Genomic DNA, 23,372 nt, shown 5'->3' with positions numbered 1-23,372 from the left:
AAAGGGTCGCAGCCTTAGGAAGGTTGAGAACCACTGTTTTGGATAGTAAATTACAAACTTGCAAGGATTATACTTTCTGTTATGTGAAATGTTTTTGTGGTTTTGTTTTTTTCCCTATGAGAACACAGTAAAAAAATTTAAAATCTCACTGTTGGTGATAATTTGTACCTATTCACAAAATTACTGGAAATATTTCATAATTGCTTTATTTGGCACATAACTTTTTACTTGGAAAAGAGCTATTTATAATTTTTGTTTTGTTTTTCTATTTTTATTTATTTATTTATTTTTGGTTTTTCGAGACAGGGTTTCTCTGTAGCTTTGGTGCCTGTCCTGGAACTAGCTCTTGTAGACCAGGCTGGCTCGAACTCCCAGAGATCCACCTGCCTCTGCCTCCCAAGTGCTGGGATTAAAGGCATGCGCCACCACCGCCCGACGAGCTGTTTATAATTTTAAAATTATCTTTTGTGAAAATTGCAACTGGTCCTTTACTATAAATATTTTTAATTAAATCTGTTTCTTTATGTATGTGTATGTATGTATATGTACGTGTGTGTGTGTGTGTGTGTGTGTGGTGCGAGGGTTTATGCCTACTATGCGAGTCCCAGGGATCACCCTTCCTTTGATTGTGAGGATTTTCTGTTTGTTTTGAGACTATCTTTTATCTTCTCACCCCCTCTTTCTCGCTGAAGTTCCTGGATGGCCTGGAACTTTTTATATGTAGCTCAGAGTGGCTTTAGACTTAGTGGGTCCGGGATCACACAATGATGTGGGGACAGAAAGCCAAAGTTTATTCAACCAAAGGCAAGCTTTATTCCAGAATAAGGAAAATATCACCACGGGGCACAGAAAGCTAATCAGCTATAGTTATGACCACAGCCAGATGGGCTTGTATAGCTGTGGCAATGGGGGCTGGTTTTGAGCCTCTTTTTATAGTAAAATCAAGCACCGGGTGGGGTCAAGGAGCTTTTACAAATCGAGATCAGGCTTAAAGTCACATTACATTTTAAATTTTACAACTTCTAACCTGGCAGTGGGTCACGCTTTTAATCCCAGCACTTGGGAGGCAGAGATAGCCAGATCTCTGTGAGTTTGAGGCCAGCCTGGTCTACAAGAGCTAGTTCCAGGGACAGGCTCCAAAGCTACAGAGAAACCCTGTCTCAAAAAACAAAAAACAAAACAAAACAAAAAGCACCTCGATATAGGGTGTTAACTTATGATATTTGCAAAAGCCTGTGGCTGACACAGCTGCTTTTCACTTTCACTGTCCCTAAAAGAATGCGAGGCAGAGAGTAGAGTCACATAGGGGGACAGATAAAAATTAAGGGAATACAAGTAGAGGGTCCCATAATAATTAGAAGCTAACTTTGTCCCAGGTACCTGCGTAGTTGGGAAGCTAGGAGGCAGGAGACAGTTGTTAAAAGTTTGCCTCTGGTCAGGCGGTGGTGGTGTGTCTTTAATCCCAGCATTTGGGAGGCAGAGAGCTCCAAAGCTAAGGAGAGATCCTGTCTTGAACAACCAAAAAAAAAAAAGAAAAGAAAAGAAAAATTTACATAAGTACACAGTGGCTGCCAGGATGTCTGCTCTTAAGGCAGAAAGTGTTAAAGGTTAACAGTGGCTGCCAGTTTTATTTTTTTCTCCCAAAATGTGTTTGGGCTTACAGCTTTTTATATTTCTGTATTCCTGGACTGGACCCTTTATTTCTATATTCTATTCCTAGATTCTTCAAGACTCATCATCCTTCTGCCACTCCCTTTCCTGCCTGAAGATTACAGACATGCACCATCATGCCCAGAATATTTCATTCTTTCAATTTTTTTTTAACATGGACTACTTCATGAATTTGTGTCTCACTCACTCATCCTTGTGAAGGGGCCATGCTAATCTTCTCTGTATCATTCCAATTTTAGTATATGTGCTACTGAAGCAAGCATCCTGCCCAGAATACTTCTTAGAAGCTGATCTAACTAAAAATACCCTATCTTCTAGATGAAATGTAAGGAAAAATGACAAGCATGGAAAGTGAGAATACAAAGAAAATACAAGGTGAGAAATCCATGAATCATGTGACTAGGTTAGTTTTATGTATTTTATAGTTGTGCAATTATGGGTACATTGTGTGTGTGTGTGTGTGTGTGTGTGTGTGTGTGTGTGTGTGTGTGTCATATCTAACAGCCTCTAGGAAAATGAAAGACTCATTCATCAATGGACACGAACAGTTGCTTACCCCAGACTGGGAATTGCCAATTGACCCAAGTAAGGGTGTCACCAGGTCCAACTTGCCAGTGAGTCTGCTGGCTTCCTTGTAGGCATGTGAGTGTGGAGTTATTTACAGTTCGGGTGAACGTCATGAACGTCACAGACAGCTTGACAGGTTGGAAAGTATCTCTTCCAGGCAGTTTAGTTGGTCTAAGCTTCCCTGAAGCCACGCTTTTAGTCAGGTGTTTCTCAGCAGTCCTTACCCTTTAAATAACCTTGAGCAAGGAGGGGCCTAGCACAGCAGGTTAGTTTCAGACTTCAAAGTTCTAGGTTATTTACTTCCTAACTTTTGAGTTTTTTAATTTTTCTTTTTATTTATTATTTTTGTTTTGTTTTGATTTTGATTTTTCGAGATGGGATTTCTCTATGTAACAGTCCTGCTGTTCTGGAACTCGATCTGTAGACCAGGCTGATTTCAGACTTGCAGAGATCCACCTGCCTCTGCCTCTCAAGTTCTGGAATTGATTAAAGGTGTACCACCATGCCTGCTCCCCCACCCCTGGTTTGAGATAGGGTTTTTCTATGTAGTTCTGACTGTCCAGGAACTCACTATATATAGACCAGGCTGGTCTTGAACTCACAACGAGTGCCTCTGCCTCCCAATTGCTGGTATTAAAGGTGTGTGTCACCACTGCCATGCTTCCATCCTGGGTAGTAATGAGCTTCCTTGCAAGATGGTATATATCAACTTGAAGGAAATTGCTATGGCATAACATAAATGTTGACATCTACTTTGTGCCTGTCATATAATTCCTGACATGAGGAAGCAGACATGGGAGATGTCATGCTGATACTTAGAGTGCCATATGAGCCAGGCATGGTTGATCATACCTTTAATCCCAGCACTCAGGAGGCAGAGACAGGCAGATCTCTGAGTGCAAGGCTACTTGGTTTACATAGTTTTAGGCCAACAACGACTATAGTGACTCTATTTGGGGGATGTGGGGCATATGGCAGAATATAAAAGAACAATAAATAGTCCCTAGACATGGTGGCTCATTGTTTGAATATGTTTGTCTGTCTACAGTGTCACAATTGGTTTTTTTGAGTCAGACTTTGATGCGGTCCAGTCTAGCCTCAAGCTCATTGTGTGGCACAAGATGAACTTAAAACTTCTGATCTTTCTGCTCCCAAGCCCCAAGAACTGGGATTATAAGTATTTGCCAAAATGCCTGTTTTGTGTAGTGTTGGAGATCAAAACTGGAGCTTTGTTTATGCTAGGCCAAGTGCTTTACCAACTGAACTATATCCCCATCCCCAGAATTTATTGAATATTAGTAAGTTCACAAGGTATAATTTATTGGCATTGATTTGCCACATAGTGCCACTTTAATTAATAGCCTGCCCAGGCAAAACCACGTTTATTCTAGTTTTAGCTACTACTAATACTAACTCTCAGATCACACATTACACATCACATAGTGAACCTGTTTGTCTCTCTGACTACAAAGGGTTAAAGAGGCCTCAGCAGAGTTCAAGAAGTTTTGTTTTGCGTTTTTGTTTGTTTTTATTTTTCAAGGCGGGGTTTCTCTGTGTATCCCTTGGCTGTCCTGGAACTCGATCTGTAGAGCTGGCTGGCCCCAAACTCAGAGATGTGCCTGCCTCGTAGGTCTGGGTCTAAAGTCACACCACTGCACCAGGCTTGAAGACTTTTTAAAGAGGGCAGAGAAGTAGAAGCTGGGAAGCTATATAGGGATGCAAAGATAATGAACATGGCTGCTGGACACTCAGGCCACTCCCAGGCACAGGTTCGAGAGAAATAGAGAAGTGAAGAGGTGGAGGCAGAAGGAGCAAGACTTCCTCTTTAGCTCCATAGCAAGATTGAGACCAGCCTGAGCCCTATTAAGACTAGGTAGGTAGGTAGGTCGAGATAGACAGACAGAGGACAGACAGACAGACAGGTAGAGATAGGTAGATGATAGAAAGACAGACTAAAGCTATGTGGAAGTTGGTGAGATGGCTCAGTGGGTAAAGATCATTAAACCTGACAATATGAGTTTGTTCTCTAGGCTCCACATAGTAGGAGAGAACCAACTTTCACAGTTACCCTCTGACCTCTATACCCCCCTCAAAAAACACTAATTTAAAATTTGTTATGTATGGGTATTTTGCTTGCATGTATATTTGCCCTACTCCCTGCCTAGAGCCCATAGAGGTTAGAAGGCCACCTCAGATCCCCTGAAACTAGAGTTACAGACAGCTGTGAGCAGCCATGCGGTCCTAGGATCAATCTCAGAGGATGAACACACACTTCTATTGAATATCTGGTTTGAAAATATTTCCTTCTAGATTGAGACACTTGCATTCTGCATAGTATCTTGAAACATAAAAGCTTTTAAATTTTAAGCCAGGTGCGATGACGAGCCTGCCTTTAATCCCGTCACTCAGAAGGTAGAAGCAGGCAGATTTCTGCTAGTTCAATCCAACCTAGTCTATATATAAGGAGTTCCAGGACAATGAAAGCTATATCGTGAGACCCTGTCTAAAACAAATAAACAACAGCCAGATGGTGGTAGCACCTGCCTTTAATCCCAGCACTCAGGAGGCAAGGAAGCAGAGGCAAGTATATCTCTTGAGTTGCAGGATAGCCAGAGCTAAACAGAAACTCTGTCTTGAAAAAAGAACAAATACAAATTTAAAATTTTAGATCTTTTATGTCCATTTTCTTTTATATTGCTTGTTGCTTTTAGTATTGTGTGCACTTCAGTTTTTTTTTTCTTCAGGAATTGAAGGAACTAGGTTGCTCAGCTCAAAAAAGGTTAAATGAAGATGAAATGTGATCATTGTTTCTGTAAGGAGGTGCTTTAGCTAAGAAGGGAAAGAATATGATAGGAAATCTTTTTTTTTAAATATTTATTTATTTACTTATTTATTTATTATGTATACAATATTCTGTCTGTATGCCTGCAGGCCAGAAGAGGGCGCCAGACCTCATTACAGATGGTTGTGAGCCACCATGTGGTTGCTGGGAATTGAACTCAGGACCTTTGGAAGAGCAGGCAATGCTCTTAACCACTGAGCCATCTCTCCAGCCCCTATGATAGGAAATCTTAAAGTCTGAGAAGGAAATGCTAAAGGCAATAGAGGAGTGAAACCTACGTTGTGCCCAGAACTGAAAAGCACCACACCCTATCTGGAATTTTCTTTGGCATGTTGTTAACAGGACATTGATATCCATACAGACTTGTCATTTTGTAGATTTGTTAATGATATAATGATGAATAAATGTTGGCAGTTGCCCAAAATCAACTCAATAATAACATTTTTACTGTATATTATTCCTTTTTTAAAAAGATTTATTTATTATGTATACTACATTCTGCCTCAATGTATGCCCGCATGCCAGAGGAGGGCGCCAGATCTCAGTACAGATGGTTGTGAGCCACCATGTGGTTGCTGGGAATTGAAACTCAGGACCTCTGGAAGAGCAGCTAGTGCTCTTAACCTCTGAGCCATCTCTCCAGCCCCGTGTATATTATTCCTAATAAATTGCATCACAGAGCTAGAGAGATGGCTTGGCAGTTACGAACACTGGTTGTTTTTCCAGAGGACCTGGGTTTAATTTCCAGCACCCATATGGCAGCTCACCACTGTCTGTAACTCCAGTTCCAGGGATTCTTACACCCTCATACAGATACATGCAGACAGAACAGCAATGCACATAAATAAATTTAGCAAATTGTTAGGTGATTTTTTTAAGAAGACTAAATATTGATTATGTATCATAGATTTTTGTAATATGTGCCTTTTTATTTTAAGTCTACCCATTGCAAATGTTAGTTCAAGACTTATGTCAAGGATGGCAAGATGACTCAGCTGGTAAAGGCACCTGCTGCCAAGGCTGACAACCTCAGGTTGATCCTTGGGACCCACAGGTGGAAGGAGAGAACAGATTCCTACAGATTATCCTCTGACCTCCCCATGTGTCTCCTCACAAACAAATGAATAATATAACAAATACTTTTAAAGTCAAGTAAAAGAAATAAAAACTTCAAAAAAACAAAAAGTTATTCTGATACCTAGAAATCATTTACCTGGTAAAAGAGGATTTTAGTTTAGTTTGATATCTTATATTGACTGATTTTCAATATAATCTTTGTGTCAAATATGAAATTCATGCTGTATTCCTTGTATAAACCAACTTGGTCATGATATATTGTTAATATATTGTTGGATTCAATTTACTAAAATATTTTTGCAAGTTTTTTTTTACATGTTATGTTCATGAGGGATATTGGTCTACAGTTTTCCTAATGGTTTTGGTACAAGGGTAATGTCAATCTCAAAATAAGTTGGGAAGCCAGGCATAGTGGTGTGTCCCTGGTTACTGAAGAGCTGAAGCTTTAGGATCTGAACTTTGAGATCAATGTTTGGTGGAGTTTTCAAATGAAATCATCTGAAACTGGAACTTTCATTGTGGGAAGTTTTGTAGCTATGATTTCAGCTTTTTCTATAAATGTGATATTCAGATAATGTATTTTTGAATGTATTTGGATGATTTACATCTTTGAAAGCAACTTTTTTCTCTTTCATCTAAGTCATTGAATCTGTTTGAGATTATGCATAATACTTTCTTTTGAATATCTTTAGACTCTGTAGTGGTTACTTATTTATAATGTCTTTCTGTTGCTTAGACTGGACTGGAACTCACTATGTAGCCCTTGAATTTGTGGAAATCCTTCTGCCTCTAAATCCTAAATGCTGGGATTATAGGTGTGAGCCATTTCATACTGATAGTTTGTGTTTGTATTAGTCTGGCTAGAGAATTATCAGTTTCATTGATCTTTTTAAAGAACCTTTTTAATTGTCTAAAAAGATTTATTTATTATATATACAGTGTTCTGCCAACATGTATCTCTGCACACTAGAAGAGGGCACCAGATCATTACAAGTGGTTGTGAGCCACCATGTGGTTGCTGGGAATTGAGCTCAGAACCTCCAGAGGAGCAGCCAGTGCTCTTAACCTCTGAGCCATCTTTCCAGCCCCATCTCTTTTTAATTTTTAAATTTATTTTTATGTGTGTAGATGTTTTGCTTGCATGTATATCTGTGCATGCCTGATGTCTAAGTGAGGTCAGAAGATGGCATTGGATCCCCAGAGATTAGATTACAGACAGTGTGAACTGTTATATGGATGTTGGGAATTAAACCCGTGTCCTCTGGAGGGCTGGAGAGATGACTCAGTGGTTAAGTAAGAACACTGCCCGCTCTTCCAAAGGTTCTGAGTTCAATTCTCAGCAACCACATAGTGGCTCACAACCCTCTGTAATGAGATCTGGTGCCTTCTTGAGGAAGAGACCTGGTCAGTTGTCCTCACCAATTTAGACCATGAAATCGAATATAGACAAGTTCAACAGAACTGCCATATAAGTACTGCACACGTAGGCTTCAGCATTGCCAGGGCATAAATTTCATTCATTCATTTTCATTCCTCTGGAAGGCAGCCAGTGCTCTTAACAACCGAGCCATCTCTCTGGTTCCACTCTCTTTCCTTTTTCTGTTTCATGATTTCTGTATAGTTTTTATTCTTGCTTACTTTTGGCTAAGTTTGCTTGTTTTCTAGTTTCTTAAGGTGGAAGCTAAGGTCATTGAGTTAGGAACCATTTTCTTTTCTAACATAGGCATTTAGTACTAGGAATTTCCTCATAAATACTGCTTCATTAGCATCCTATAAATTCTAGTATGTTGTATTTTCATTTAAAATAACAGTTTACTTAAAATATTTTTAATATATCTGTCTTAGATTATAAAGTAAATATTTACTTATTTTTAAAAAATCAAGCATTTCCAAGGTATATAATTATAAAATAGAATTTGAACTATTGGTCTTTGAAAGAAAACTTTGCTTTTAAAATAATTTTTTCTCCAGTAGAAATGAAGACTGACCTGAACTTACTGTTGGAATGTCTGAAGTATCACATGGGCAGCCCTTTGTCACAGAAGGAAGTTTTGATCACTATCCATTCCGTTTGTAAACAAAACAGTAAGACAGAATAATGAACTTTATTCATAATTTTATTATTTTTTCCATCTCTCTCTGTCTATGCTTGCCTCGCCCTCTCTTCTTCCTTTGGTGTCATTCATCTCATCTCCTCATGTAACACAAGCTGCTCTCAAAGTCTGGATCCGCCTGACAGTCTCCCCACCATGGGGATTTCATGCATGTACCCCCACAACCTGTTGACTGATGTTTCTGTCCCACCAGGTCTCACAGCCATTTAGTCCCAGATAAACACACAGAGGTCTATATTAATCATAAACTGGTCAGCCTAGTAGCTCAGGCTTCTTATTAACTCTTATAACTTCTATTAGCCCATAATTCTTGTCTGTGTTAGCCACATGGCTTGGTACCTTTTTTAGCGAGGCAGTCACATCTTGCTTGCTCTGTGTATGACTTCCTCTGTGTCTGGGTGATGACTGCAGACTGACTCTTTCCTATTTCCAGAATTTTCCTGTTGTCCTTGCCATGCCTCTACTTCTTACCTGGCTACTGGCTAATAGCATTTTATTAAAATACAATTTACAAAGTATAGACCATTGTCCCACAGCAACAACCCACTCTGGTTCCAGTTTTGTAGTACTCTACTATATTAATATTCATGGCTGTTTCTCTTCTACTCAATGTATGTGCTATATTACTTTATTCATTTGGTTCTTTTATCCTTAACAGAATAATCAAAGTAATTATAATTTCTATCTTGTTTTATCTGCAAACCCTACAGGTGATGCAGGTGTTTATTTCCGGGATATTGGTGGTTTGATGTTTGTAGAAAGTCTTGCAAAGTCAAGTGAGCATAGCATGGTAAAAGAAGCAGCCTTATATACATTAGGATCTATTGCAGAAGGAAATGGTAAAATACAAAATTTTATTTTTATGGTCCTTAAAATAATTTTAAATAAGTATTTAAATTTTTTCTCTTTATTTAAGGGTGAATGCCAACACACCTGGCTTAACTTTTATTTTTAGGGTTATTTTGTTTGTTTCCTATGAATTTTTTTCTTTTTTGAGTCAAGGTTATCATAAAGCACAGGCTAGCCTCAAATGCATAGTTCTGTTTTGCTTCCTAAGTATTAGGATTGCAGCATGCCTAGTGTTATTTTTGAACTTTGAAATACTTTTGCACCTCCAAATGTCTTAAGAAATATCATAAAGACTGGGCAGTGATGGCACATGCCTTTAATCCCAGCTCCTTTCTCTGTGAGTTCGAGGCAAGCCTGGTCTGCAGAGCAAGTTCCAGGCCAGGCTCCAAAGCTACAGAGAAACCCTGTCTCGAAAAACCAAAAAAAGAAAGAAAGAGGGGCTGGAGAGATGGCTCAGTGGTTAAGAGCGCTGCTTGCTCTTCCAAAGGTCCTGAGTTCAATTGCCAGCAACCACATGGTGGCTCACAACCATCTGTAATGAGATCTGGTGCCCTCTTCTGGTCTGCAGGCATAGATGCAGAATACTAAGAATACTTTTTACATAATAAATAAATAAATCTTAAAAAAATTAAAGTAAAAGAAAAAGAAAAAAACCATAAATATTGCAATATTGCTTGTCCCTCTCTTTTCCAAAGCAAATATTTGAATTTTTGAAGTTTTTTTTTTCTTGCTTTGTTTTTAGTTAGTCTTCTCACTTGGCCTCACTTTTCACTTCTACTTCGTTTGATTTTCATTTTTTATTTGGTTAGGATTTTATTGACAATTCTAGGGTATTTAAATGTTTGCTTTGGAGCTTAAACCAAGTCATTTTGATTAAGATATTGCTTGTTTGGGACTGGCTAGATGGCTCAGTCGTTAAAGGCTCTTGCCTGAGTTTGATGTATGGAACTCACATAAAGGGAAGAGAGAACTAACTCCCATAAATTGTCCTGTGATCTGTAAGAGCATTGTGGTATGTCTGCACCTGCGGGTGGGCACACACACTAATGTGCATGTGCACATATACAAGTAAATAAATAAATGTAATTAAAATTTTTTAATATTACTAATTTGTTCTGCTAAGAACATACCAAGTTTTCATAGATTTTTATTGTTTCTAGTATATGTCAATTAAATGACATCTAGTTAAGAAACATCCCCAGTTTGACAACTTTTTATTTTGTTCAATGTATTTTTGTGCTAATATATTAAAATGAAAATTGTATTTTATGTTTCAGTTTACTGTCAGCAAACTTTGTGTACTTCAGAATTATTTCAAGATTTAAATTTGCTCTTATCTAATGATGATTCAAACACAAATTTGAAAAGAATGTCCATATATGTTCTTTTGGTTCTGGTTTCAAATAATAGTAAGTATATTCTCTTATGAATGTTTAAAAACATTTTAATATATTTTGGAACAGTCATTAATACTTTATTCTGGTCATTCTTGTTATATTAGTGCCTTTTTTGAGACAGTTTCACTATGTCGACTACAGAGATCCACCTGCCTCTGCTTGCCGAATGCATTAGTGACTTTTTAATCTCATTAATATGCAAGAGATATGAACTCTAAGAAAGGAATTAATAAGCATTTAATAATTGATATTTGTTAATTTTAAGAAATAGTGAGCCAGGTGGTGGTGGCACATGCCTGTAATCTCAGTATTTGGGAGGCAGAGGCAGACAGGTCTCTGTGAGTTCAAGGCAAACCTGGTCTACAAGAGCTAGTTCCAGGACAGGTTCCAAAGCTACAGAGAAACCCTGTCTCAAAAAACCAAAAAAGAAAAGAAATAGTTGTTGTAATATGGGTGGCGGGGCTGCGTCCCCAACACCCCAGCCGCCTGCTCGGCTAGCTTATGCCCCGAAATAATTACACGGACACTGTATTCATTTAAACACTGCTTGGCTCATTTCTACCTAGCCTCTTCTAAGCTAACTCTCGCACCTGGACCAGCCCATTTCTTATCATCTGTGTAGCACCGGTCTTACCGGGAAGATTCTAGCCTAAGTCCATCCTGGGTCGGAGCTTCAGAGCTTCATCGCGTGTGTCTACCCAGGAGCCGGGAGCATGGCGTCTCTCTGAGGTGTCTGCTCCCGAGAGGAGAGCTGTCGAGTCTGACCTCACTTCCTCTTCCTCCCAGCGTTTTGTTCTGTCTACTCCTTCCACCTATCTTCTAACCAATGAAATGGGCCAAGGCAGTTCCTTTATTAGCCAATGACCTTCCTCCATCAAATAGTGACATTATTTGTACTATATAATCTTTAAAAAGGAAAACAAGTGTCTAATGAATTGGTTGACTTTTCCCTGAATCTATCATTTTGTTACAAGATTTCCTATATTAGACTGTGTTTATTTTGGGATAATTTTAGATTTACTGAGAAGTTGAAACTATAGTATAAATTGTTCGTGTATACCTAGTTAGGACCTTGCATGTGTATGTTTGTACGTGTGTGTGTGTGTTTGGTGTAGAAACTGGAGGTTGATGTTGGGTACCTTCCTCAGTCAATTTTCATCATTTTACTTTTTTGAGACTAAGTCTCTGGGGCTTTCCAATTTGACTGATTGCCCAGCAAGCCCCAAGGATCAGACACAAGCTACTGTGCCTGATTTTTTATTTAGTTTTTATATGGGTACAGGGGATCAAACTCAGTTTCTTATGCTGCCACTTTACTGACTGAGCCATCTCCCCAATCCCTTCATCTTTTAAAACTGCTCTATTTAGTTCTTGAAAATGTTAGGTAATTGAATTACTTCTAGATATTTTTCCTATTTTGGAAAACCTTAAAAAGATTTGTATTTTTTCTACTTTTAAGATTCTTTTCATATTGTAACAGAAATATAACTTAAGCATTTGTAATTTTTAGAGGAAAACTGAATGCTGTAAGTTGCTGAGCATAATATATTTTCCATAATAAAACCAGTTAAACATTTTAAAAAATCAAAAAAAAATTTTTTTTTTTTTTGGTTTTTCGAGACAGGGTTTTTCTGTGGCTTTGGAGCCTGTCCTGGAGCTAGCTCGGTAGACCAGCCTGGTCTCGAACTCACAAAAAATCAAAATTTTATGTATGTGGATGTTTTGCCTGTATGTATATCTGTACACTAAGTTGTGTATGCCTGTTACCCACAAAGGTCATAAAGAGAGCATCAGATCCCTTGGGACTGGAGTTGTTAATCCACCATGTGGGTGCTGGGAATTGATCCCAGGTCCTCTGTAAAAATAGAAAGTGCTCTTAACTGCTGAGCCATCTCTCCAGTCCCTTGATTACAAGTTTTTTCCACTGTAATTCTGTATACTTTATAATGCTTTAAAGTAGCTTGAAAGCTAATTAAAATATTTTTAAATGTCTTAATTTCTATAAAATTATTTCTAAATAAAAGTCATTCATGTAACATATGGCTATTTTTTAAGGGAATGGACAAACGCTTGTAAGAGAAACAGGTTGTATTGAAGTTCTGTCACAGTTGTTTAGGTAAGTAAATAAATATCTTCTTATTTCATTGTTTAGGACATTAGTGCATTTATAATAATATATTAGCTTTTCTTTTTAACCCAACAGGACAGTTCTTTCAAATTATGAGTTGAATTTGTCAGATAATAATGTTTTCCAGAGTTATCTGTTGTGGTCTTCAGTATGCAGTACTCTGTGTGTCTGTGTCAACAATCCTCAAAATGGTAATTATTTCAACTATTTAAATACAAATATAAAAACAAATGTGACTGATATTTTGCAAAAGTCAACTTAAAACATGGTTTGCTTTTCTTCTTTCAGATGAGAATCAAATGCTTTGTTGTTCACTTTTTCCACATGTGAATGAATGGCTAGTGAATTGTATGAAACCTGAGATAATTCGCCCTATATGCTCATTTATTGGACTTACTCTTGCAAATAATAGTAAGTATTCGTTATTTTCTAGGTTTTACTTTAAGAACTCTATTTTAAAACATAAAAAAGACTATTAAATTCAATTAGTGATTTTGATGCTTCTAATCTGGACCATTTTGGATATAGTTAGATGGCTTTGTTTTGTTTGAGATAGGTCTCACTGGACAGACCTGCCTGGCCTAGAAATCGCTGTATGGACCAGGCTGGCCTCAATTAGATACTGACCTGCCTCTGCCTTGAGTTCTTGGCTAGACTTTTGAAGATAAGAAAATCTTGGAATTAGGTATTATTGGGAGAACATTGGAAAGATGGTGACAGCAGCATAGTTGTTTCTTGGGAGGTGGGGTTTGAGAATGGTCTCCTGTAGCCCAGACTGACTTGTAGATCTCTCTATATAACTAAAGATGACCTTGAACTCATGATCCTTCTTCCCACAGACAAGTAAGAACCCTATCCATGAACATTATAAATCTCCTCACAATTGAGGCATTATTTTTGCAACATTTTGCTGTGTTAGTAAACTTTATCACAGTGAAAACATACTTAAGACAATTTAAAAGGAAAAAAGTTTACTTTGGTCATCATTTAGAGATGACAGTCTATGGTTTGGCTCTGGGCCTATGGCAAGGTAGTACACATCATAGTAGGACATGACTACATGATAAAGAAAACTGATCACCCAATGGAGCCAGGGAGACAAAAACAGAGAGGAGCAAGGACTCTTACATCCTCTTCAATGGCACATATCAATGACTTATTTCTGTTAGGACCTACATCCTAAAAGAACCCATGAGTTCCAAATAGCACTATAATAAGGACAAAGCCTTCAATACATGGGTCTTTGGGAGACACTTACTAAAATGATAGCACAGACAATGCATATATTTCATTAAATTTACGCCTAAGTATTTAGTCAGGTATTTTTATCTTCTGAAATAGGGTATCTCTCTGTAGTTCAGGCTAGTCTCTAATTCATTATGCAATCCATTATAGCATCAAACTCACTGAAGTCCTCCTGCCTCAGCTTCTCAAGTGCTGGGATGACTTTGTGTGTCACTCTGTCTTGTTTTCCCTCCAGGTTTAGCTACTTTCATTTCATGTATATCCATGTCTTCCTATATGTATGTGTACCATGTGCATTCCTGGTACCCATGGAGGCCAAAGGAGGGCATTGGATCCTCTACAACTAGAGTTACAATTGTGAGCTGCCATATGGGTTTTGAGAATTGAACCTGGGTCTCCTCTGCAAAAGTAGTCAGTACTCTTAACTTTTGATGTATGTCTTTAAGTCCAGGCTAGTGCTTTTTTTTTTAAGTATATCATGATAAATGATGGAGGCTGGGGAAATGGCACAATGGGTAAAGCACTTGCCAGAAAGCATGAGGACTTGAGTTTGGATCAACCATAACTACATAAAAGCTGGTCAAGGCACAGTGTGGCTATGGCCCCAGTGCTGGGGAAACAAAGATAGGCAACAAGCTTAGCTGAAACAATAATTTCCAATTTCAGTGAGAAACCTTGACTCAAAAAGTATGGTAGAGAGTGACAGAGGAAGATACCAAAGTTATTCTTGAGCTCCACATTGGAGTTCACAGGAAGTGTACCTGCAGCCACATGTTAATGCAAGTATACACCCCCAACATACACACAGACACAAATGACAGTTTAAAGTTCCAGTAGTTTGTTGGGGCAGATAGAAATACAATTGATTTTGTATGTCCTTATATCCTGCAATCTTCCTAAAATCACTATCAGCTATAGTCGCATGTCTCGATTTACACACACATGCATGATCGCGCCATTTGTGGGAAAAAGTCCTTCTTTTCAACCTCTATTAATTTTATTTCACTTTCTTGCCTTATTTCACTGGCTAGGGATATCTAATAAAATACTAAATAAAAATAATGAGAATAGCAGTTACATGTAGCATTATATATAGGCCTTTTATCACATTAAGTATGTTTCTTTTCTTTCCTAGTTTACTAAGAGTTCTTATTATGAAGACATGTTACATTATACATACTACTTTTCCTTTAACTATTAAGATTATCTATAGTTCTTTCTGACCAGTGATTATGGTTTCATAAAGTTTTTTTTTTTTTTTTGGTTTTTCGAGACAGGGTTTCTCTGTGGCTTTGGAGCCTGTCCTGGAACTAGCTCTGTAGACCAGGCTGGTCTCGAACTCACAGAGATCCGCCTGCCTCTGCCTCCCGAGTGCTGGGATTAAAGGCGTGCGCCACCATCGCCCGGCTGGTTTCATAAAGTTAAAGCATAAAACAGGAATGATAGTGCACATTTCTAATTCCAGCATTTGGTGGGTAGAGGCAAGAAGTTTGGGAGTTCAAGGTTATCCTTGGCTACATAGAGAATTTTAAGTATCTTTATAAAGATACAAATAGTATCTTTATATCTATGCTCATAATAGATATTGACCTATAATTTTGTTGTAATGCCTTCTTTCACTTGGGTGTAATGCTAGTCTTATAGAATGTATTCAGAAGTGTTTCTTCCACTTCTATCTCTAGGAATAAATTATTAGATTTTTGGGGGGCTTTTCCCCTGAAATGGTTGGTAGAATTCACCAGTAAAATTATCAAGCTTTGAACTTCTCTTCTGTTTATTACAGTGAATTCTGAGTCTTTGAAAAAGAACTATGGCTGGGCTGTGGTGGCACACGCCTTTAATCCCAGCACTTGGGAGGCAGAGGCAGGTGGATCTCTGTGAATTTAAGGCCAGCCTGGTATACAAGAGCTAGTTCCAGGACAGGCTCCAAAGCTACAGAGAAACCGTGTCTAGAAAAAAACTAAAAAAAAAAAAAAGAAAAGAAAAGAAAGAAAATAACTATGGAGTTGGGTGTGATAGCACACACCTGTAATCTCAGCACTTTGGAGGTGGAAGGGAAGAACCAGTTTAAGGCCAACCTCAGTTATACTGTAAATTCAAGGCTAGCCTGAGCTACATAGCTCTCCTACACAAAACAGAGCACTATCCTACTATACATATAATTGTCCTGTGTTGCTGGGCGGTGGTGGTGCAGCAGGATATCTGTGAGTTCAAGGCCAGCCTGGTCTACAAGAGCTAGCTCCAGGACAAAATCCTGTCTCAAAAAATTAAAAAAAAAATTTGTCCTGTGTCAAGGGGGGGTGTTTGTGTGTGTGTGTGTGTGTGTGTGTGTGTGTGTGTGTACACATAAATAGATGAAAGTTGAACTTTTAATTCTGCAATTTGGGGGAGTTTCAGTATTTGAAAAGCCATATTAAAAGTATTTAATATAAAATAATTGTACGAAACCATCACCTGCCTTTTTGAGAAATTAATGGTTTTTGCTATTTTATTCTTTAAGCACATGTCCAGAACTGCTTTGTATCTTCGGGTGGACTGGATGTTTTGTCTCAAGTTCTCGTGCAGCTGGAGTTGGATTCACACAATACTTTTTCCAGTGCAAAACTTGCAGTGATGGTGACAAAGACCTTAGATGCGTGCATTACTAATAATTGTGAGTGAAAATCTTAATCAATTTTCTATAATTGAATTTTGTTTGAACTGAACATGGTGAATGTTGAAATGCTACATTAGATACTATTGTTGGCAAAATTTCCAGCTTCTTACAAATGGGAGGGAATCTTTGAAATTATCTAGTCCAGTTCCTTATTTTCCCATCAGAAGTTACAACTGCCCTAAGGAAGCACATTTAAGTCTTTTGATTTTAGGTCTAATAAGAGAGTCAAAATAAAATCCTATTATTCTTAAGTTTATTTCACTTAAAAAGCTGTTTTAGCAAGATGTTATGGTGCACATCTTTAATCCCAGTTTTTGGGAGGCAAAGCAGGTGGATCTCTTGAGTTCCAGGCCAGCCATTGTAACAGAGTGAGACTTTGTCTAAAAATAAGCAACTTTTCTTTAAAAAAAAAATCTAGATGACAAACCAAAAGACACTGAGATATTGGAAAACCCAATGTACAAAATTTCAGGAATTATGTAAATAATTAAAGTTAGGCTGTAGAGGTGCTTCAGCAGTTACAAGCTCTTGCTGCTTTTCCAGAAGACCTAAGTTTGTCTCCCAACACCCAAGTTGGGCAGCTTACAGCCACCTGCAGCTCCAGCTCCAGGGGATCCAACACCTTCTAGCCTCTGCAAGAACCTGGACACATGTGGCATATACTTACATAGAGACAAATACGTATACATAATACTTAAAAAAAATTAAAGCATGCCTTTGTGATGAGGGTGATGTCTCACATACCTAGTGTACGAGAGAGCAGTAGAACCAGATCTAGAACACATCTGCTTCTCATTGGTACACTCAGAGTTGATAGTCTGTAAATCCTTGTCATGAGGAACCCTTTATACAAACAACCTGAAAAGTAGATGACTGAGTTGTTTTGTTTTTTGTTGATTTTTATTGAGCTCTACATTTTTCTCTACTCCCTTCCCTGCCTCTTCCCTCCCCTTCAACCTCTCCCAAGGTCCCCATGCTCCCAATTTACTCAGGAGATCTTTTTCTACTTCCCATGTAGATTAGATCCATGTATGAATCTCTTAGGGTTCTCATTGTTGTCTAGGTTCTCTGGGATTGTGATTTGTAGACTGGTTTTTCTTGGCTTTATGTGTAAAAGCCCCTTATGAATGAGTACATATTATATTTGTCTTTCTGGGTTTGGGTTACCTCACTCAATAGGATGTTTTCTAGCTCTATCCATTTGCCTTCAAATTTCATTATTTTTTTCTGCTGTATAATACTCCATTGTGTAAATGTACCACAATTTCTTTATCCATTCTTTGGTCAGGAACATTTAAGTTGTTTCCAGGTTCTGGTTATGATAAATAATGCTACTATGAGCATAGTTGACCACATGTCCTTGTGGTATGATTGCTCGTGACTCTTACAAATGTAAATTTTAGAATCAATTTTTAAAGTTAAAGTATGGGAATTTATAGACAGGTATGGTGGGGCATGCCTTTAATCCCAGCACTCACGGGATTCATTTCTGATTTTCTGTAAACATCCCTGGTCTGTATCTGCTTCTGCAGAGGTCCTTGGCTTGGGGTTGGTCCTGCAAAGGTCTCTGGCTCTGATCTACACCCTTGGAGGTCCCAGACTCTCCCGCAGAGAGCCTGGCTCAGGCCTACTCCCTCAGAGGCCTTAGACTCATGCCTGTACCCACAGAGATTTCTGGTTCCTGACTAACCCCTTTGACGAACCAGACCAACACCCAGACCCTCAGAGGTCCCAGACTCATAGATGGCTGAGGTTTTAAAGATTTATTTTATGTGTATAAGTGTTTTGCCTTAATGTTTGTATGTATACCATGTGTGTTCCTAGTGCCCATAGAGACCAAAAGAGGACATTGAATCTTCTGGAACTGGAGATATAGGTGGTTGTGAGCCACCATGTCAATGCTCAGAATCTAATCTGAATCTTCTTCTTTAAGACCAGCAAGTTCTCTTAACTACTAAGCCATCTTTCCAGCCCCTAGATGACTGTTTAATAAGCAGTTAATGAATACCTGGTGTGTGCTGAATCCCAAAGACATAAAAGTAGTTGAGATATGTCCCTTCAGTCATGAGATGTATCAGCAGGCAAAGGTTCCTTCTGTCAAGGCTGATAACCTGTCTTTAATCCTGGAATCCACGTGGTGGAAGGGAAACTGACTCCTGGATAAAGCTGCCATTTGATCTCTGTGTGTACCATGGCATGTGCTATACACACACAAACACAATAAGCAATTGTTTAAAAACATTAAATGATATAGTACCTTAAGGAATTCACAACTTTATTGTTCATGTCTGTAATACCGGACTCTGGATGAAGTCTGTTAAAAACCCTATGAAGGCCATGCAGGGTAGTGCATACCTATAATCCCAGCATTTAAAAAATAGAGGCAGGCTGGGCAGTAGTGGTGCATGCCCTTAATCCCAGTACTAGGGAGGCAGAGGCAGGTGGATCTCTTTGAGTTCGAGGCCAACCTGGTATACAAGAGCTAGTTCCAGGACAGGCTCTAAAACTACAACAAAACCCTGTCTAAAAAAAAATAGAGGCAGGAGGATCAGTTCCAGGTTAGCCTCTGCTTAATAAGTTTAAAGTCATCCTGGGCTGTGTCAGATCCCATTTCAGACAATCAAAAATAAAACAAATACCTTATAAGGAAAAGTATAACTTAATAGTAAACTTTTTGAATCTCATCATAGTTCATCATAGGTTTTTATATAACCTTCATTGCATCATGTTAGTAGTGTCTTAGTGTTATATTTCAATGTCAAGCAGGATTTGATTATCTAGTAATGCACTTACAGTCTAATGTAGATAGAAGGAGATATGTAAGGTAAGAGTAGGTATGTTTACCTTTTAGGAATATAGTATTAATTCACAGTTACAACATCATGCAAAGCAACTAAGAAGAAACCATTATAAAAGAAGAACATAAGTCAGGCAGTGATGGCACACGCCTTTAATCCCAGTACTTGGGAGGCAGAGGTGGGTGGATCTCTGTGAATTTGAGGTCATTTTGGTCCATAGAGCTAGTTCTAGTACAGCCAGGACTACAAGGAGAAGTCCTCAAAAATAAATAAATAAATAAATAAAGCCCATAAATGACTAGTCATGATAAAGAAGCACACCTTTAATCTAGAGAGAGAGAGGCAAGTGGATTTCTCTTGAGTTTGAGGCCAAACTGCTTTACAGAGAGAGTTCGAGGTCAACCAGTACTACATAGAGAAACTCTGTCTCAAAACAAAAAGAGTATATAATGAGGTCTATAATAAACCATCATCTTATTATAATGTATTAGTTAAATTAACATATATGTATATATATTAGATGCTGCATTGATGTGGGATTATCCTCTGTTTGCTGTGAATACCATTGGTTAATAAAGAAACTTGCTTGGCCTGATAGGGTAGAACAGAGCTAGGCGGGGAAAACTAAACTGATTGCTAGAAGAAGGAAGGCAGAGTTGGGGAGAAGCCAAGGAGCCGCAGCCAGAGACAGCTAAAACCTTGCCAGTAGGCCACGAGCCTTATGGTAAAATATAAAATACTAGAAAAGGGTTACATACTAGATGTAAGAGCTAGCTAGCAATTCACTTAAGTGATTGGCTAAGCGGTGATTTAAATAATATAGTTTCTGTGTGATTATTTTGGGAGTCTGGGCGGCTGGGAAAACAAACAAGCGGCTTCCTATTATACTACATGACACGTATATATTAGATAATATATAAGCATGTGATAGTTTTCCTAAATAAGCTCTGAAAACATAATATATTTGTACTTAGAAATTTTAAATTTGTACTTTTCCCCCCTATATTAAACTGGTAGCTTCTTTTTCAGTGGTATTATCCAAATACCACATTGTTTCAAAACTTCTGTCATTACTGCTTCATGAAAGTCTTGATTTGGGAGAAAAATTCAGCATCATACTTGCCATTGGTCACTGCACAGAGGATTGTGGTGAGTATTCAGTTAACTCAGTGTGTGTAGTAAAACTGTGGGTGGAAACATATTTTTGCTTCTTTCCCCTCTTGTATGAAAGGCTTAAAATCCAGCTTTCCTCCCAGTCACTTAAACTCTTACGTTCTTTCTCATATTCTGTTCAGTTAGTCACTGAGGCCTCTGGCTGTTCTTCTCTTTCTTATTCCATACTTCTTTCCCACTACCCCAGCCCATTCCCACCTTTCTCCAGGACGACTGTAGCAGCTACATTATCTGCTGTTCCTTCTCTCTCCATTTCCAGTCCTCTTCGAGTCAGTATCTAATCCTGTTATCCCTCACTGAAAGCTCTGAAAGGCCAGTTCTCCCAACCTTCAGTGAAAGCTTTTAGAGATTTTGTTTCCTCTGTTTCCATCCCAGTCTCCCTCTAATCTAATCCATCATTCCAAACAATCTCCATTTTCCTCTCTTCTAATCATTTCCCTTCTTCCTCTCACTTTCCCTCTTCTCTCTTCTCCCTCGTTTCTTCTGTGTTCTTTCCTTAATTTTTGTTTTCTTTACCAGTTTCGCTACTCTTTCCCTTAACCTTTTAAGAATGTTTTTCTTATGCATATGCATGTGTGCGTGTGTGCATGTGCATGTGTACGTGCGTGTGTGTATGTGTGTGTGTGTGTGCACACACACGCATCCACAGAGGCCAGAAGAGGAGGGCTAGAGTTAGAGGGGTTATGAACCACTTGATGTGGGTACTGGAAATCAAACTTGGGTCCTCTGCAAGAGCAGCAAGTGCTCCTACCTACTGGGCCATCTTCCCATTTTTTTTTGGTTTTTCGAGACAGGGTTTCTCTGTGGCTTTGGAGCCTGTCTTTTTGAAACCAAATGAGAGCTATTTGTTTACTCTTACATGATGTGGTACATTGTGGCAACATTTTAGAAATCATCGTTTATGAGACTTAGCTTCTGTAAACAGATTACCAAATTGAAAATACTTTTGAGATTATATCTTTATTTTAAAGTTTAAATTATGTTCATACTTATCATAGTGATGAATCATGACCTCATGCAAAACTTTATAAACTTTATGAAAAAATAATCACCATTTTAATTTTTGATATTTTTACAGAGAAAAATCAGTATGAATTTTTAAAAAGCAATGGGCTTCCACTAATGATACAAGCCTTAACTGAATTTAAGAATGAAGAACTAAGCAGAGCTGCCACTTACGTACTTCACAACTGCAAAAAAATTAGTAAGTTTACTGTTACTTTAGGGAAATATCAGTTAGCTTGGCGTGGTACTTTAAACCTTTATCCTAGCCCTGGGAGGCAGAGGAAGGCACATTTCCTATGAGTTCAAGGCCAGTATCTACAGGAGTTCCAGGCCAGCCAAAGCTACATAGTAAGACTTTTATCTCAAAGTAATTCTTGAACAGAGATCCGAATGTCTAGAGTTAATCATGTGAAAAGAGGAAATGTTCCATGGGCAGATGACTCAGGCCTAAGCAACAGGTTCTAGTTTAGGAGGGAGGTGGATGTATTCAAAGAATTGATGGACAGTCTAGCTGGAGCCCGGAGAGCTGGTAATAGCTATAAGATTTCTTTGTGAATGAAAAATATGGACGTAATAAATTATTAAAAAGACTTTTAAGCATATCTATGACCTCTAGTTTGCTTTCTACTGTTGTATTAAACATTATGACCAAAAGCCACTTGGGGAAGAAAGGATTTCTTTCATCTTACACCTTACAATACATTGTAAAGGGAAGTAAGGACAGGAACTCAAGACAGGGACATGGAAACAGGAATCGAATCAGAGACCATGGAGGAATACTGCTTATATAGCTTGGTCAACTTGCTTTTGTATATAACACAGGACCACCTGCCCAGGGATAGAACCTCCTCCAGTGATTCGGGCCTTCCTACATCAATCATTAATCAAGAAAATGTCCCAGAGAGTTGTCTATGTGCAATCTGCTACAATATTTTCTCAGTTGAGGTTCCCTCTTCCCAGATGACTCTAACTATGTCAAATGAATGAAAAACTAACCAAAACAATCTATTTTGGGCTAGAGATGTAGTTCAGTGATAGAGTATATGCTTAGCATATGACTAACTCTGACTTTAACTCTTGTATTCCAAATAAACTACTTTAAAGCCAGTAACCTTGTATCTGGAATAACATTTTTATGTGTTATTTTCTAAAACTATGAGAAATAGTCTAATTTTTTACTAAGTCCTAGGCATCTGCTATTCCTTTTTCCCACTTATTTCAGTACCAGTTATTGTATATGGATATACAAATTAAAGATGGGATGGGGTGGACTATGTAGTTGTCCTTTAAGTGTGACAATAACATTTCTAGTAATGATAAACTCAATATTCTCTTTCCCCTATTTCTCCCTCTCCCTGCATCCCATATTACAAAGCTGAGAAATTATCTCTAAGTCTACAAGACATTTCTTTTGATGAAAATGAAGCCAACCAACAAAAGGACATAAATGAAAAAGAAAATCTTGAAGAGCACTGGAAGACAGCAAAGGAAATTATATGCAGAATAAAACAATTTGAAAGAGAAGAAAAAGAGGTTGGTTTTATCCATTTCACAGAATTCATTTCACAGAACTCTGGCAAATACTTTAAAACAGTAGAAGTTGGCATTAAAAATATTTTTCTCCAGTTATTTTTTAAAATGTTTAATGTAAATTTTAACAGTAGTACTTAAAGAACTCAACACTGGACATAGAACAACTTTTTGCACTTTTTTCTTTATTATTAAAATAAATTCTGTGTGTGTGTGTCTATGTGTGTGTGTGTAGTGTGTGTCTCCAAATGCCTGAAGGGGTCAGAAGAGGACTAGATCCCCTGGAGCTGGAGTTATAGGTGGTTGTGAGCTGCCTGACA

The 23,372-nt window shown here is 38.2% G+C and overlaps 1 protein-coding gene and 1 pseudogene across 1 annotated transcript in view; one reads left to right on the top strand and one right to left on the bottom strand.

Annotated features, from left to right (window-relative positions):
• Window positions 1-1,837: 1,837 nt before the first annotated feature.
• Window positions 1,838-1,930, bottom strand: LOC142853189 (U6 spliceosomal RNA; annotated as a pseudogene).
• An 8,503-nt stretch (window positions 1,931-10,433) lies between these two features.
• Window positions 10,434-23,372, top strand: part of Terb1 (telomere repeat binding bouquet formation protein 1) — a 33,017-nt gene continuing 20,078 nt past the window's right edge. Inside the window, exons 1-8 of the mRNA XM_075977926.1 lie at window positions 10,434-10,529; window positions 12,573-12,633; window positions 12,721-12,836; window positions 12,934-13,056; window positions 16,391-16,543; window positions 20,362-20,493; window positions 21,596-21,721; window positions 22,898-23,055. Coding sequence (XP_075834041.1) covers window positions 10,490-10,529; window positions 12,573-12,633; window positions 12,721-12,836; window positions 12,934-13,056; window positions 16,391-16,543; window positions 20,362-20,493; window positions 21,596-21,721; window positions 22,898-23,055 — 909 coding nt within the window. The 5' untranslated portion in view covers window positions 10,434-10,489. The remainder of the gene's footprint in view (window positions 10,530-12,572; window positions 12,634-12,720; window positions 12,837-12,933; window positions 13,057-16,390; window positions 16,544-20,361; window positions 20,494-21,595; window positions 21,722-22,897; window positions 23,056-23,372) is intronic.

Source organism: Microtus pennsylvanicus, chromosome 6 (assembly GCF_037038515.1).
Source record: "Microtus pennsylvanicus isolate mMicPen1 chromosome 6, mMicPen1.hap1, whole genome shotgun sequence".
Classification (NCBI taxonomy): domain Eukaryota; kingdom Metazoa; phylum Chordata; class Mammalia; order Rodentia; family Cricetidae; genus Microtus; species Microtus pennsylvanicus.
Note: the sequence above shows the minus strand (reverse complement) of the source record. Positions and strands in the feature narration are given on the sequence as shown.